The 17,693-nt window shown below is 47.7% G+C and overlaps 1 protein-coding gene across 5 annotated transcripts in view; it reads left to right on the top strand.

Moving 5' to 3' along the window:
• aff2 (AF4/FMR2 family, member 2) overlaps positions 1 to 17,693 on the top strand; it is a 658,399-nt gene that overhangs the window by 352,432 nt on the left and 288,274 nt on the right. For all 5 annotated transcript variants that reach the window (XM_072505919.1, XM_072505920.1, XM_072505921.1 and 2 more), the window contains one exon: positions 6,317 to 6,361. In XM_072505919.1, coding sequence (XP_072362020.1) covers positions 6,317 to 6,361 — 45 coding nt within the window. The remainder of the gene's footprint in view (positions 1 to 6,316; positions 6,362 to 17,693) is intronic.

Genomic DNA, 17,693 nt, shown 5'->3' with positions numbered 1-17,693 from the left:
GCATTAACTTGGGACCAACGGTAGAGCTGAGTGAGTTAAGGTTTTCATTTGCACTGTTGGGGGATGGAGGTGTGCTTGTTTAGATCTTGGTGTTTTTCTGTTGGGCAATTGTGTGGGGATTGTTTGATGTTGGAGTACGTTTGTATGAGCAGGGGGGAGGGTGGGGTGGGAACAATAGGTGGGAGACTATCCGGCGCCAGGGATGGGGGCCACCAGGCTAGCTGGGTAGGCTAGCTCACGGAAGCACAGTGGGGGGTGTGCATATGTTCAGTTTATTGAAGGGGTTGGGTTACAGAGTGTTGTTACTAGGGGGGGAGGGGGGTAAGTGTTCTGCTGACGAGGGAGAGACTTGGGTTAAGGGACAGAGAGGAGGTTGGGGGCAGAGGCTGCCTGGGAGCGGACCAGTGGAGGCGCGGAGCATGGGCTGGAGGTGGGCCCAAAAAAGGGGATGGCTGATTGGCGAAGGGGGGGGGGCATTGAGCCCCCCCAACTAGGTTGATCACCTGGAGTGTTCGAGGGTTAAATGGGCCAGTCAAGAGGGCACGCGTGTTCGCGCATCTGAGGGGACTGAAGGTGGACATGGTAATGTTGCAGGAGACACACCTGAGAGTAACTGACCAGATTAGATTGAGGAAAGGCTGGGTCAGTCAGGTCTTTCACTCGGGACTAGACTCAAAGACTAGAGGGGTGGCGATCCTGATCAATAAGAGGGTGGTGTTTGAGACGGGTAGAATAGTCTCGGATGTGGGAGGTCGGTACATTATGGTCAGTGGGAAACTGGAGGGGGCGCAGGTGGTATTAGTAAATGTGTATGCACCAAATTGGGATGATGTGGAGTTTATAAAGAGGATGTTGGGGAAGATAGCGGACCTGGACTCGCACAGGTTGGTCATGGGAGGAGACTTCAACACAGTTATGGACCCGGGCTTGGACTGGTCAAGCTCGAAAACGGGCAGGGTGCCAGCAATGGCAAGGGAACTAGGGGGTTTATGGAGCAGCTGGGGGGGGGTTGGATCCATGGATATTTGTGTGGCCAAGGGTGAAGGAGTTCTCCTTCTACTCACACGTGCATAAAGTGTACTCCCGAATCGATTTCTTCATTTTGAGCAGGGCCTTACTGGCAGGGGTGGTGGACACGGGGTACTCGGCGATCACAATCTCAGACCATGCTCCGCACTGGGTTGACCTGCAGGTTAGTAAAGACAGTAACCAGCACCCGCACTGGAGGTTAGATGTGGGACTTTTGGCTGACGAAGGGGTGTGCGAGCGGCTGAGGAAATGTATTCAGAATTACCTGCAGGTCAACGACACGGGGGAAACTTCAGCAGCGGTGGTCTGGGAAGCACTGAAGGCGGTGATCAGAGGGGAGCTGATCTCGATACGGGCCCATAGGGAGAAGGTGGAAAGGGCAGAGACGGACCGACTGGTAAAGGAGATACTACAGATCGATAGGAGGTAGGCGGAGACCCCAGAGGCAGCGCTTTTAAGGGAACGGCAGAGGCTACAGGCGGAGTTCGGCTTGTTAACCACAGGGAGGGTGGTGGAGCAGCTGAGAAAGGCGAGGGGGGCGATCTATGCGCATGGAGAGAAGGCCAGCAGAATGCTTTCACATCAGCTAAGAAAGAGGGATGCGGCCAGGGAGATTGGGAAAGTAAATGACGGAGATGGGAACCTGGTTGGAGATTCAGCAGGGGTGAATAAGGCGTTTAGGGATTTCTACAATAGGCTGTACAGGTCGGAACTCCCTACAGGGCCGGAGGGGATGAGGCACTTCTTGGAGGGGCTGAATTTCACAAAGGTGGACGGGGAGCTGGTAGACGGGCTGGGGGCCCCGATCGGGTTGGAAGAGATAGTGGAGGGTCTGAAGGCCATGCAGTCGGGTAAAGCCCCGGGGCCGGACGGGTACCCAGTGGAGTTTTATGAAAAGTTCTCTGGGATATTGGGGCCGGTGTTGATGAGGATGTTCAATGAGGCAAGGGAAAGAGGGTGCCGCCCCCGACGACGTCACAGGCCACGATTTCGCTGATTCTGAAGCAGGACAAGAACCCGGAGCTGTGTGGGTCCTACAGGCCGATATCCCTGTTGAATGTGGATGCTAAATTGCTGGCTAAAATGTTTTTCCTCCAGGATTGAGGATTGTGTTCCGGACGTTATTGGGGAGGACCAGACGGGGTTTGATAAGGGTAGGCAGTTGGTGGCCAATGTAAGAAGGTTGTTAAACGTGATCATGATACTGAGGATAGGTTGGATGTAGGTTTGAGCTTATTATCAGTGATGTGTTATGTACTGTGGGATAACACAGGCTGCAACTGGATGCAGCTTTAACCAAAAGATACTCCAGACCTTGAAGTTAGTTCAATCTGATTTATTGAACCAATAGCACAGTTAGCACAGTTCTCTATGAGTTCGACTCTCTGCTAACCTGTGTGGTTTCTCTGTCTGACTGAACCAGACTAGCTCTTAGCCACGTGCTGGAGGTGTGATACTGTACATACACCGTGACTCACTCTGTAGATGTTCATCAGTGGAAAGAGGCAGAGTGTGAGTGCCTCGTGCCTTTTATAGTGAGATACCACCCCTGAGTGTCCTGCCTGCTCATTGGTCATGTCCTGTTCTCTGTGTTCATTAGCTGCCTGTCTGTGCTTGTCTATATATCATTATCTGCATGTCTGCACATCATGACAATCAGATCAGCCTTGATCTTATCATATGGAGTTGCAGACCCGGGTGTATGGTGGGGGGGGGGGGGGGGGGGGGGGAATGGCCTATTCCTGCTCCTTGTTGATATGTTCGCCTGTAAGCCTATCCTTTTTCTCCAGGGCTACCTCTATGAGTTTGTATTCCCATTGGCTGGCTGTTCAATGGAAGAATGGATTGAAGTAATTTGGGTGTTTGTAGAGTTACACTCAGCTTGCTGATCACGGTGTTTCTCTACTCCAGTTTTCACACCTCTTCCCTCCTTTGGTGCTTTCACACTCACCCCAATTATTTTACATTTGTCCACGTTGAACCGAGTCGACAGTGCATAACAAAAATCATTCTGAGTCCGACTACATTTTTTCCCCATTTTTTTCCCACTTCCTGTTATTTCTGTGATCTATAAAGAGCTGGGAGGTTGTGTTTATTTATGCTTTCCCATGTCACTTACTTACTTGTAAACCAGTAAACATCCCAGGATTGACCCCTTAGTATATCGCCAGAAACCTTTTCCCAGAGTGAAAGGCTTCCATTTATAACTTTCCTGTTTCAATTTGAAAAGGACATTTCCAATCTCGTGCCTCGTTTTTTTACCCTCTTGCCACCGTCATCAATCACGAGCGTGGAATCTTGCCAAACCCTTTTTTGAAAACCCAGTATATATCAACAGCGTTTGCCTTATTCCATGTGTCAGTGGGATATTTGAAAAATACCAACACACAACTTCTCCGAGCTCTGTTTCAACAGAGCCACAGGCCAAGGTGCCCCAATGTTGGGCCTCCTGTCTGAGCTAATATAGTCGATCTCAGTGGGGGTGATTATTAGCTTAACGTCTCTGGCTTTGGGAAAGTCCAAGCAATTTTCAAGGTTCTTGCTCGTTGCTATCCAATAACCACCTGAGGAAATGGGCGTGCCTGTGTGTGGTTGTGTGGGAAGGTATGTGTGCCTGAGCGTGTTTTGAGTATGCACACGTGTGTGTGTGAGTGCGTGTTTGTTAATGTGTTTTGAGTTTATCTCCGAAAGTGCAAATATGAGGGAACAAGTGTGCGTGTGTTTGTTAGTGAGTTTGAGTTAATGGGCCTGATCGAACAGCCCCGTTGCACCTGACGCAGGACGTGGCAAGGGCGTTAAATCGGCGCAAGGCCTCTCGCGGGATTTGTAACACTCGCGAGGCCGAACAAGATCTCCAGAGATTGGGGAGTTGGGGCAGCATTTACAAATGGCGCTCCGATCTCTTCCTGCACTGACGAGCTGAGTTCATTAGTGCAGGAAATGAAGATAAGTACAGCCTCGGTGGGTCGTTCCTCGCCAAGGCCATGAAACACAAAGAGTCCCGTTTGATAGCGGGGTCATTCTTGGCAATGCAGGCATTGAGAAACGCCTCGCAAAACGCACCCACAACTGGGCTCTGCTTTTCCTGTTAAATCGCGCCCAATGAGTTTGAGTATATTTGTGACTGTGTAAGTATGAGTGTGTGTATTTGAGTGTATCTATGAGTGTGCAAAATATGAGGGAATAAGAGTGTGTTCGTGAGTTGGAATGAGTGTGAGTGAGTGAGTTTGAGTGTATCTGAAGTGTGCAGATATGAAGGAATATGAGTGGGTGTGTGTGTTTGAAAGTGTTTGAGTGTATCTCAGTGTGCAAAAATGTGGGAATATGAGTGTTAGTGAATCTGAGTAAATGTGAGTGTGTGTTTGTGAGTGTGTTTGATTAGATCTGTGAGTGCAAGTATGAGTGTGCATTTGTGAGTGTGTGTTTGTCTGTGAATGTGTGTGAGTGCATCTGTGAGTGAGTAAATATCAGTGTGCGTTTGTCAGTCTTTGAGTGTGCGTGTAAGCTTGAGCGTGTGTGTGTGTTTGTGAGTGTGTTTTTGGGTGCATCTGTGAGTGTGCAAGTGTGAGTGGGCGTGAGTGTATGTGCGTCGGGTGAGAACAGCCTGTTCTTAGCTGTCAAGCCTCCCCATGTTTGAACAAGCAGCTAACATTTAATGACTAGCCTAGGTGGCATTGTGATTATGTTACTCAACTAGTAATCTCGGTGAATGTGAGTTCCTAATCCCACCATGAGAAGTTGAAATTTGTTTTTCAATCCACATACAAGCCAGTATCAGTAAAGAAAATATCCAAGAAGCTGTCAGACTGCTGCAAAAAGCCCCCAGCTGGTCCACTGATGTCCTTCAGAGAAGGAAACTGTCTGTTTGTTTCCTGTTTAAGCCTACAGGTGACTCCAGTCCCACAGCATCGTGGCTGCCTCTGAGCTGTCCACTGATGTGACTGAGCAAGCCACTTAGTTGTATCGGCACGTCGTAAGGGCAACTCTGGACAAGAAATATCGGCCTTGCCAGTGACGCCCACATTCAGACATTTATTAAGTGTTCAAAGAGCATCCACAAAAGAGTTACTGGAGTAAGGTGGGATTCCCGCCAGCCATGGAAACCATCTCTTTGGTACGAGGTAGCATCTTCAGAAGAGGAGAGAAGCAGGCACATGTAGAAAAGGCAGGATAGTGGCTTTGAAGACCACTATTAACCGTGATCGGATTGAATGACGGAGCTGACTCGACGGAAAGTATGGCCAACTCCAGCTCCTATTTCTAATGTTCTTGTGCTTTTACACTTTAAAGAACATCAGTGGGTGAGTGACCCTTGGGATGCGATTTAACCAAATTGGAACAGAGTGCCGTGATGAGCCCGTTTAACTGGGTGTTTTCCGGCGGTCGCAGCGCCAAGAAACACCTCGCTATCTGTCGGGACTCTGTTTCAATTTGCGACCTCAATGGGAACCACCCCATTGAGGCCGCACTTAATCCCATTTCCTGAACTGAGCAGCTCCATTTGGCCGGAACTCCTCAGTGCAGGATGGGATCGAGCCGTCATTTTTAAATGGCGCCCGGATCTCTCGACACCCCAACACCACCCCCAAACCACCCCAAAGCACCAACTCACCCCACACACGCGCACGGTACCCCCGTCTGGTCCACGTTTGTGGGGACAGCACTGAACGACGCTCGCCCGAGGTCTCCGAAGCGAAGGAGCTAGATCCCAACGCCTTGGGTAGATCAGGGCAGTGCATATTAGAGTGAGACTAGCTGTTTCACTCTCATGTGCAAATTTGCAAAATACTGATCCTGCCCACAATGGGCGAGATCGCGTCCGACCTTGCGAGGCGTGGCGAGCCGGGTAGATCGTGGAAGAGGGATCTCCTGGAATCTACCAGCCATGCCGTCTTTTGGGTGCAACGCGGCCGGCCGGGAGGTCGCGAACTGGATCTCTTCTTCTTGAGGATTGTTGGTCTATATTTTTCAAGAAACGAAATCACACCACCATCGAGGTCTTATGAATGTATCTGACATCATATTGGTCCCTCAGGAACCAAATATGGCACTCAATGAATGAAGCACTTGACATGCCAATAACTTAGACCTAAAGCTTATCCTAAAGACTAGTTGCTGTCATTAGACAAGCAGGAAATCTGTGGCGTGACACGTGACATTGAAAACTAGGCCCAGGATATTATGATAGACGTTAATTTTATTTTGATTGCTGAAAAAAAAAGGTGACTTACTGTCCATGTGGAAGAAATGTTTGAGTAAAAATCTTTTTTCTTATTGTTCTCCTCAGGTCAGCCTTTCCAACGAGACCAGCTGTGTGGAAGAAATACTCCGGGTTGGTGTTTTTTTTATATCATAACTCTACCATTGGGCTTGTGGGAATAAGCAGAGGTGTATTTGAAACAAAAACAACAAAAATAAAAGCAACATGGCCATATATAAGGTTTTGTTGCAGGGCGGTCTGGGGAGGCATGTTCGTCATCCACTGACAGTGCAAGGTATATGGATTGCTCAGTACTGGGCCCTAATCGTAGACATGTTACAAGGGGTTACAAAATGACGGACACGCCTTTAGTCACTGGTTTCCAGAGAGAATTCTTTTTACATTATTGGCTGGCAGCCTTCCATTTTCACTGTGGGTATTTAAGGGGGAAAATGCTCCAGCCAGCCAGAAATTTGAAATGGCTCCATTGATGGTGATCTTGACGTACAATGTGTAAAGTGTGAAGTTAACGTGGCAGCTTTAATTCAGCTTTGGAAAAACAACGTGCAACCATCTCACTGATGAGTGAGGCTGTGATGTCGATGGTGGTTGTTAGGACTGACAGATTAATAGGAAAATAGCCCCAATCCCCATAGCTTTCAACATCACAACATTGAAGATAGGAAACACATGTGAAGGTTCAGACTCTCTGTAATAAAGAATAATACTGGTAACATCGTGGTACTGAGTTTGCAGGAACATAGGAACAGGAGTAGGTCACTCAGCTCCTCAAGCCTACTCCACCATTCAGTGAGATCATAGCTGCCCTGTGATCTTGCTCCATTTACCCATATCTGCCCCATATCTCTAAATGCCAATGGTTAAATCCCAACAATGTCAGACTTCAAAATAACAGTCGACCCATTATGAACTGCCATTTGCAGAATAGAGTATCAAACTCTTAACATCCTTTGGGTGTAGAAATAATCCCCAACGTCTCTCCGGAAAAGTTTGGCTCTAATTTTTAGATTATGGACGGGATACTCCGGCCTCCCAGCCACGTGGTTCTTGGCGGCGGGAGGCGGAGAGCCGTTCGCTGGCAGTGGGATTCGCTGCTCCCGCCACTGTCAATGGGGATTTCCCCCCCCTTCCCACCGCCCCCATCCACCCCCCATGCCGGGAAACCCTCAAGTGGGGTGCGTTGCCAATGGGGCCACAGAATCCCGCCACCAGCGAATGGCCGGAGAATTCTTACCTATCTCTCCTTGTTCTGGACTCCCCAATCTCTGGATATAGTTTCATAGAAGCATAGAAAATAGGAGCAGGCGGAGGCCATTCGCCCCTTCTAGCCTGCTCCGCCATTCATTATGATCATGGCTGATCATCAAGTTCAATACCCTTATCACGCCTTCCCCCATATCCCTTATCCCTTTCGCTCCAAGAGCTATATCTAATTCCTTCTTGAAAGCCTCAACTACTTTCTGTGGTAGCGAATTCCACAGATTCACCACTCTCTGGGTGACAAAATTTCTCCTCACCTCAGTCCTAAAAGATTTACCCCTTATCATCAAACTATGACCGCTAGTTCTGTACTCCCCCACCATCGGGAACATTCTTTCTGAATCTAATCCTGTTAGAATTTTGTAAGTTTCTATGAGGTCCCCTCTCACTCTTCTAAACTCCAATGACTATAATCCGAATTGATTTAGTCTCTCCTCATATGACAGTCCCACCATCCCAGGAATCAGCCTGGTAAACCTTCGCTGCACACCCTCCACAGCAAGAACATCCTTCCTCAGATAAGGACACCAAAACTGCACACAATACTCCAGGTGTGGCCTCACCAATGCCCTATACAATTGCAGTAAAACATCCCTATTCCTATACCCAAATCCTCTCGCTATGAAGGCCAACATCCCATTTGCCTTCTTTACTGCCTGCTGTACCTGCGCGCTTACTCTCAGCGACTGATGCATGAGGGCACCAATCCCTCTCAATGAGTGTCCACCCCTCTCAATTTACACCCATTCAAATAATAATCTGCCTTCCTATTTTTGCTACCGAAGCAGAAAACCTCACAATTATCCACATTTCTTGCATCTGCCATGTATGTACCCACTCAGTCAGCCTGTCCAAATCCCACTGAACCATCTCGGCATCCTCCTCACAGCTCACCCTCCCACCCAACTTTGTATCATCTGCAAATTTGGAGATAATGCATTTAGTTCCCTCGACCAAATCATTAATATATAATGTGACCAGTTGAGGTCCTAGCACAGATCCCTGCGGTACCCCACTAGTCACTGCCTGCCCATCAGAAAAAGACCCATTTATATCAACTTTATGCTTCCTGTCTGATAACCAGCTTTCTATCCATCTCAGGACACGACCCACAATCCCATATGCTTTACATATTAATCTGTTATGTGAGATCTTGTCGAAAGCCTTCTGAAAGTCTAAATAAACCACATCCACTGGTTCGCCCTGGTCAACTCTATTAGTTACATGCTCAAAGAATTCCAGTAGATTTGTCAAGCATGATTTGCATTTTGTAAATCCATGCTGACTGTCTGATTACACCACTGCTTTCCAAATGCTGTCCTAAGAAAATCCTTGATAATGGACTCAAGCAACTTCCCTACTACCGATATTAGGCTCACTGGTCTACAGTTCCCTGTGTTCTCTCTACCTCCCTTCTTGAATAGCGGGGTTACATTTGCTACACTCCAACCTGTAGGAACCATTCCAGAGTCTAAAGAATTTAACTTCTTATCTTCTGTGTTCCCTTATTATCTTGAAATCTTTAAACAAATCACCCCTTAATCTTTAAATTCCAAGGAGTACAACCTTCGTGTGTAGAATCTGTCTGCATCTTAATCCATGGATTTCAGTTATCATTCTAGCAAATCTACGCTCCACTTCCTCCAAGGCCAAGCTATCCTTCCTCATGTGTGGTTCCCAGAACTGAACACAGTGTTCCAAGTGTGGCCTAAACAGGACTTTGTAATGTTGTAGCATTTACTCCTACCTCCTTGTATTCTATTCCTCTAGCTCTCAAGGTTAGCATTTTGTTAGTCGTTTTGATCATTTCTTTGGCACTTAAATGAACTGTGCACCTGGGCCCCCAAGTCTTTTTGAACTTCCAGTTTTTTTAGCTCTTCACCTTTTAGAAAGTACCCTGTTCCATGTTACTTCGGTCCAAACTAGATTACCTCACATTTTCCTACATTGAAATCCATTCACTTAACTTGTTAATATCATTTTGAAAATTTATGTTTCCATTTACACTGCTTACTATTCTACGTATCTTTATGCTTTCTGCAAACTTGAAAATGTGCCATCACACTCATTAACAAATACGGTGGGGCGGCACGGTGGCGCAGTGGTTAGCACTGCTGCCTCACGGTGCCGAAGACCCGGGTTCGGTCCTGGCTCCGGATCACTGTTCGTGTGGTTTGCACATTCTCCCCCTGTCTGCGTGGGTCTCATCCCCACAACCCAAAGGTGTGCAGGATAGGTGGATTGGCCACGCTAAATTGTCACCTTAATTGGAAAAAAAAAGAACAAATACAGTGACTCGTTAAGACCCCTGGCATAGACCCCTCCGGCACACCACTAGTCAAATCCTGCCAACTAAAATCCCTGCACATTATTCCTACTCTCTGTTTCTTGCCACTCAGCCAATTTCCTAACTGGGTCAATAATTTGCCTTCAATTCCACAAACGTCTACATTATAACAGTCTCTTATGAAGTATCAAATGCTTTCTGGATGTCCACATAAATAAGATCCATTGACATTCCCCTGTCCACTACTAGCCATCACCTTCTCCAGGGCAATTAGTGATAGGCAACAAATGCTGGCCTTGCTGGTGACGCACATCCCATGAACGATTTTGACAAAATCATTTGTTAACTCTTCAAAAAATTCAATCAGATTTGCCATTCATGAGCGACCCTTTACAAATCCGGACTGGCTCTCTCTGATTAGCTTGCGATGCATCGTCATATTTTTGTTCATCATCCGAGGAAATAAATGGCCATTATTTAATCAGTATATCTAAACCTGAATTTAATATGTTGACCAGAATTATAGGTAGCATCAACAACTTGTATTTGTAGAGCACCACTCATGTACTGAAACATCCCAAGATGCTACCCAGGAACATAGACCCTGAGTCACTCAGGGGTACTGGGACAAGGCATCAAAAAAAGTGGTCAAAGAGGTACATTTTAAGGAATGACTTAAAGTAGGAGAGAGAGGCAGAGAGACTTCAGCGAGGGAATTGCAACGTTTCTGGCCCGGACAGCCGAAGTTAGGTAGGTTGTTGGGGTAAAGGAGGTTGTCAAAGTTCAGAGGACCAGAATGACTGGGGCACTGAGTTGGGGGAGGTTGAAAAGACAAGGACAAGACCAAGGAGGGATTGAAAAGAAGAACTTAAAAATCGAGGAGTTACAGAACCAGGAGCCTCTGTAGATCAATGAGCGCAGGAATCACTGGATCCATGTTGTATCACCAAAAATAAAGAAATCCTGGAGAAGTAATGTGAAATGACAAAAATCAACAATTTCAATTGATTTTTGAAATGGACACACAGATCTTGTTGGGAACTGTATCTATTATTGTATCGATATACACTGAAACTCTGTGTCAGCAATTGTGATTGTTGCCAATCAATCCATAATCCAGGGAAGCTGTGTATCAGGTAAAATAATTTAGCAATTGATACGTACAGGAATATAGGAAGCAAGAGTTAACAACATTTCCTCAATGGTGCTGAAATAATAATCTTTATTGTCACAAGTAGGCTTACATTAACACTGCAATGAAGTTACTGTGAAAATAGACCAGGAGGATACTTAAGAAATCTTTGTGACCTTAATATTTAACATGTAACCTTAATATTTAACGTGTTAAGTCAGCACAAAGCAACAATTAACAAAGTCAATAGAATGTTTCTCAAGTAGTGGCACACAAACTGGGATTGACATTTTGTTTTACAGTTGTTTTGGTCCGGAATAACCACCTCAATGGAAGCAATGGGCGGGATTCTCCGCCCCCCCGCCAGGTCGGAGAATCGCCAGGGGGGCGGGGGCGGCGTGAATCCCGCCCCCGCTGGCTGCCGAATTCTCCGGCGCCGGGGTTTTGGCGGGGGCGGGAATTGCGCCGCGCCGGTCGCCGGCCACTGGCAGCGGCCCCCCCCCCCCCCGGCGATTCACCAGCCCGCGATGGGCCGAGTGGCCGCCCGTTCTCAGTGAGTCCCGCCGGCGTATGTTACGACAGGTACTTACCGGCGGGACCTGGCTCCGCAGGCAGCATTCGGGGTCCTCGGGGGGGGGGGGGGGGGGGGGGAGCGCGGGGGGATCTGGCCCCGGGGGGTGCCCCGGCCAACGATCAGAGCCCACCGACCCGCGGGCGGGCCTGTGCCGTGGGAACACTCTATTTCTCTGCGCCGGCCAGTGTAATGGTCCGCAATGGCCAACAGGCGCCGGTTGGCATGGCGCCAAGCCCCTTCTGCGCCGACCGATGCGGCGCAAACCACTCCGGCACCAGCCTAGCCCCTGAAGGTGCGGTGGATTCCACACCTTCGGGACAGTCCAACGCCGGAGTGGTTCATGCTACCCCTTCGTGCCGGAGCTGCCCGCCCCGCCGGTTAATAACTTTTCAAAAGGAAGCTGGATGAATACTCCTAAAAGAAACATTCATAGGGTTATGTGGAAATAGCGGTGGAGTGAGAAGAATTGTCTAATTCTTTCAAAGGACATTGGGCTGAATGGCGTCCTCCTCTGCTGCTGTGATTCTAACTGTATGAGAGGTGCCTGGAAAGACTGGAGACATTTGAGGCTGGATTTGGGTGGAACCGGATCAGTGTCCAGATGGGACACCCCCTTCCCAAAAAGCACCAACGTCACATATCCAGGGTGTGAAAGTGAAGTGGCCCACATCTTTACCCGGGTGCATTTATGTAATTAAGCAGCTCCTTAAGAACTCGCCTTATAAAGTGTTTCACTTTTTAGGGAGCAGGTGGCCATTGGGTAAAGCAGAATGGTTCCAGCCTGTAAGGAACACGGTTGGCAGCTCCAGTTCCCAATCCTGGCCAATAGGAAGATTCATGTCCCTTCATTTTTTTAAACCGTGAACAGACTGCAGCCACGAAATGGATGCTGAGGTGGGCCAGATAATCTTTATTGTTGTCAAAAGTAGGCTTACATTAACACTGCAATGAAGTTACCGTGAAATCCCCTCTTTGCCACATTCCGGCGCCTGTTCAGGTACACAGGGAGAATTCAGAATGTCCCATTTACCTAACAAGCACGTCTTTCGGGACATGTGGGAGGAAACCAGAGCATCCGGACGAAACCCACGCAGACACGGGGAGAACGTGCAGACTCCGCACAGACAGTGACCCAAGCCGGGAATCAAACCTGGGACCCTGGTGCTGTGAAACAACAGTGGTAACCACTGTGCTACCATGCCGCCCTAAATGGCAAGCTCCCCCCCTGGTGTAACCGCATTCACTCTCTCTCCCCCCCCCCCACTTTATTGTCACAAGTAGGCTTACATTAACACTGCAATGAAGTTACTGTGAAAAGCCCCTAGTCGCCACACTCCGGCGCCTGTTCGGGTACACAGAGGGAGAATTCAGAATGTCCAATTCACCTAACAGCACATCTTTCGGGATTTGTGGGAGGAAACCGAAGCGCCGGAGGAAACCCACGCAGACACGGGGAGAACGTGCAAACTCCACACAGACAGTGACCTAAACCGGGAATCGAACCTTGGACCCTGGAGCTGAGAAGCTATGTGAGCTGTGAAACTATAGTTGATTATGAGGTTCTATGGGAAGGAAGTCTGCCATCTGTCCATGGCCTGGCCTAAATGTGATTCCAGACCCACTGCCATGTGGTTGACTCTAAACTGCCCTTTTAAATGGCCTTGCAAACCACTGGGTTCAATGTAATTATGGATGGCCTCACTAGCAAAGGCCACATCCAATGAATAAATAGAAAACTTTATTGGGCGCGATCATACAGCCTTGTCCCGTCCGACCCGGGATGCGGCGAGTCCGTTAAATCTCGCGAGAGTCCTTGCAGGTGGCAGTGCCAAGGTACCCAGATGGCTGGTTCCCCATGCCAGGGTTTGGGCCCGGGGGTGCTCTGTCCTTATGAAGTGGAGTGAGGGGGGGGCCCCTGAGGACCCTCTAACAAGTAAGTTATAAGTAAGTTATGGCATTGGGGGGGGGGGGGGTGGGGGGGGGGCGGGTGCAAGAGGCCACAGTGCAGGTTTCAGAGATCGGATAGACATTTAAAAATGGCGCCCCGATCTCTTCCTGTACTGACGTGCTGGAAGTGAGGTAAGTGCGGCTTCGACAGAGCATTCCTCGCCCAGGTCATGGAAAAAATACAGAGCCCCGTTTTGAGGCGCAGAGAAAGACCCTGTTAAATACACCCAAAATGGGACTCTGTCCCCCTCCCCCCTCCCGTTAAATCGCGCCCATTGTTAAGAAACAGTTGGGTGTTACAATAGGGCCTCTCTAGATGGTTGCATTCAGATGGGCTGAATTTTTAAAGTTCATCCATGGGATGCGGGTGTTGCTGGCTCAGCCGGCACTTGTTACCCATCCCTAATTACCCTCGAGAAGATGCTGGCGGAACACCTTCTTCAACCTTTGCAGCCGCTGTGGTGCAGGTAGACCCACAGCGGGTTTGTCACTTACATCCTGAGGGGTTTTTTTTACCTGGAAGGTAGAGAAGGCAACTGAAATTCGTACACAAGCTAAAAGCAAATTACTGTGGATGGCGGGATCTGAAACAAAGGCAGAAAATACTGGACAATCTCAGCAGGTCTGACAGCATCCGTGCAGATGGAGACAGGAGCTAACGTTTCGAGTCTGGATGACTCCCTGTCAAAGTTTTGACAAAGTGTCATCCAGACTCGAGACGTTAGCTCCAAAACTTGTACATTTGCTTCTGGCTGCATATCACACAGAAAAATTAGAGATTGTTATCCTCAACTCCAGCGCCAATCACAGAGTACAGTAATGTGCCTACGAATATGAGTCATGCTTGCAGCTTATAAGGACACAGTTTGTGCACGCTTCATGGAGTGATTTGCAATCTTTCGCCTGAGTTTGGAACCTCTCATATCGGGAAGGAATAGGGCAAATTAAAATCAGCAGGAAATGAAATGGAAGCAGGGACAGGCTGTTTCAGATGACAATCAAGAGGAACACCGGCACTTTGCTAAAGCAGTGTATACTGCTAAACACTGCCAACTGTTCTCTGTGCAATGTCACTCTCTTTCAAAGGCATTCCTTTCCAGTGGTTCTTATACCTATCATCATTTTTCTGATGCTCTGTGCTTTCGTGACAAGACGTTTCTTGCAGTGGCCTTGTCATGCAGCGCCAATTCGGAATTAAATTCAAGAAAAAAAATGTAAGAATGAGGGAGATTGAAAGCCAATCACTTGTTGCAAGTGGAAATCAAAGATTTTATTTTTCCTTTTTCTTAACTTTACAGTACCCAATTCATTTTTTCCAATTGAGGGACAATTTAGCGTAGCCAATCCAAAGATGTGCAGGTTAGGTGGATTGGCCATGATAAATTGCCCCTCGTGTCCAGAAAGGTTAGGTGAGGTTACTGGGCACAGGAATAGGGTGGAGGCATGTTGCTTAAGTAGGGTGCTCTTTCCAAGGGCCGGTGCAGGCACGATGGGCTGAATGGCCTCCTTCTGCACTGTAGGTCCTATGATTCAGTCCACCTACCCCGCACACCGTTTGGGTTGTGGGGACGAAACCCACGCAAACACGGGGAGAATGTGCAAACTCCACACGGACAGTGACCCAGAGCTGGGATCGAACCTGGGACGGATGCGCCGTGAGGCCGCAGTGCTAACCACTGCGCCACCGTGCTGCCCTTTGTGTGAATCAGAGATGATGGAAAATCTTCAACTTGTAAAAACCCGACTGTATTTTCAACATCTTCCAACACCATAGCCTTCAGCCCAAAGCACTTGGGGAATGTAACGCTGTAAGATAGCAGAAACTTTGCACAATTTACAAGATAACAGCATCAGTCACCATCAGCACTGGCCTTGAAAATTTTTTTTGTACCCCTACCCCCCCCCCCCCCCACCCGCCCCCACCCCGCCGCCCACCACCCGCTCCCCACGCTTCCATTTTGAATTCTAAGGTAAGGCACAAAATGATGCTGCTGATTTCTAATCTACAAGCTCTCAACGGGGTTTGTGTGAGATTTCTCTCTCCACTCTTTTAACAAAGGTTTTAATCTCATTCAGGATGAGATGGTCCAACCAAAATGTCAAACGTTCAGTTACTCGAACCCCGCAATGCAATCCCAGTGCCTTTATTTAGTGTCAATCTTTCACTCTGTCAGACAAACTATTGTTCGGATTTCCTCTTCAGCAATTGTCAGTGGAATACAAGTTATTTTCTGCAAAACGCGGTTTATTTTTAACATGACGTGACATTACAGGATGGTTAGCCACATTGAATAATTTGAAGCAAGCTACAACAATTGTTTGTCTATCAAGACGATTTTGAAGAAAATGCATAAAACTGTGCCTCATTTCAGTCCAGCTCTACAGGCTCCAATTTTGAATTGCTTTCGGTACATGCGCCCCTTAAGTATCTCCATCTTAGCAGGAGGATGAATTTCTCGTATCGCAATTTGGTTATGGTGAAACTGGAACAGAATGATCCATGAGGCTCAGCGAGTAGCTTACTATGCTCTTAAGGATAGAAGGGGGACTGTGTGAACAGCTGGACTATTACACTCCAGCTCTACTGAGAGAAATTACTGAGACTGGTGAGTGATGGTGCAAGGGATTCAAAATTAGAACAACCATCTCAAAGGAGGACCAGTCATCTGGACTCAGATGGTCTTAAACCCGACTTTAATCGTATCTGGAAAGATGATCCTTTCTGTTGAAAAGAGAAGACTGAGCTGTTCCCAGACGGAGGCCTTTAAGATTATGAAGAGTTTTGATAGGATCATAAAATCATAAGACCTGCAGCGCTGAGGACCTGGGTTCGAATCCCGGCCCGGGAGTTTGCACATTCTCCCCATGTCTGCGTGGGTTTTGTCTTTCGTCCCCACAACCCAAAGATGTGTAGGTTACGTGGATTGACCAGGCTAAATCGCCCCTTAATTGGAAATAAATAAATTTATTTAAAAAAATAAAATCATAAGACAGCACAGATAGGCTATTCGGCCCATCAAGTATGCTCCATCATTCAATCATACCCCAGCATGGTAACATTGTGGATAGCACAATTGCTTCACAGCGCCAGGGCCCCAGGTTCGATTCCGGCTTGGGTCACTGTCTGAGCGGAGTCTGCACGTCTTCCTCGTGTGTGCGTGGGTTTCCTCCGGGTGCTCCGGTTTCCTCCCACAGTCCAAAGATGTGCAGGTTAGGTGGATTAGCCATGATAAATTGCCCTTCGTGTCCAAAATTGCCCTTAGTGTTGGGTGGGGTTACTGGGTTATGGGGATAGGGTGGAGGTGTTGACCTTGGGTAGGGTGCTCTTTCCAAGAGCCAGTGCAGACTCGATGGGCTGAATGGCCTCCTTCTGCACTGTAAATTCTATGAATAAAATGACGACTGTTCTGATAATCCTCGACTCCACTTTCCCGCTTTATCTACATAACCTTTGATTCCCTTGCTGATTAAAAATCTGTCCATCTCAGCCTTGAATATACTCAATGATCCAACCTCTGTGGTGAAGAATTCCACAGATTCACTCCCTCTTGAGAGATGAAATTCCTCCTCATCTCTGTCTTAAATGGATAACCCCTTACTCTGCGATTATATCTTCTGGTTCTACTCTCGCCCAAAAGAGGAAACATTCTCTCAGCATCTACCCTGTCAAGCCTTCCGAGAATTCTCTATTTCTCAATGACATCACCTCTCATTCTTCTAAACCCCAATAAGTACAGGCCCAACGTGCTCAACCTCCTCATAAGAACATCCATATCTGGGATCAACTTCGTGAACCTTCTCTTGACCACCTCCAATGCCAGTATATCTGTGCTAAGCTAAGGTGACCAAAACTGTTCACTGTATTCCAAGTGTGGTCTAACTAGTGCCTGATATAGTTTCAGCAGAACTTCATTATTTTTACACACCATTCCCTTTGAATTAACGGCCATTCTAGTTGCCTTCCCATTATCTGCTGAACTTGTATGCCAGCTTTTTGTTATTTATGCACGAGGACCTCCAAATCCCTCTGTTCTGCAGCTTTCTGCAGTCTTTCTCAATTTAAATAATATTCAGCTCCTTTATTCTTCCTACCAAAGTGCATAGCTTCACATTCCTCTACATTATATTCCGTCTGCCAAATTTTTGCCCACTCACCTACCCTGTCCAATACCCCCTGAAGACTGCCCTAGATTCTCTGCTGCCCGCTGCCGGTAGCAGCGGATAATCGGGCGTCCCAGGCAAA

The sequence above is a fragment of the Scyliorhinus torazame genome, chromosome 5 (assembly GCF_047496885.1).
Source record: "Scyliorhinus torazame isolate Kashiwa2021f chromosome 5, sScyTor2.1, whole genome shotgun sequence".
Lineage (NCBI taxonomy): Eukaryota > Metazoa > Chordata > Chondrichthyes > Carcharhiniformes > Scyliorhinidae > Scyliorhinus > Scyliorhinus torazame.
The sequence above is the reverse complement of the archived record's forward strand: the minus strand, read 5'-3'. Positions and strand labels throughout refer to the sequence as shown.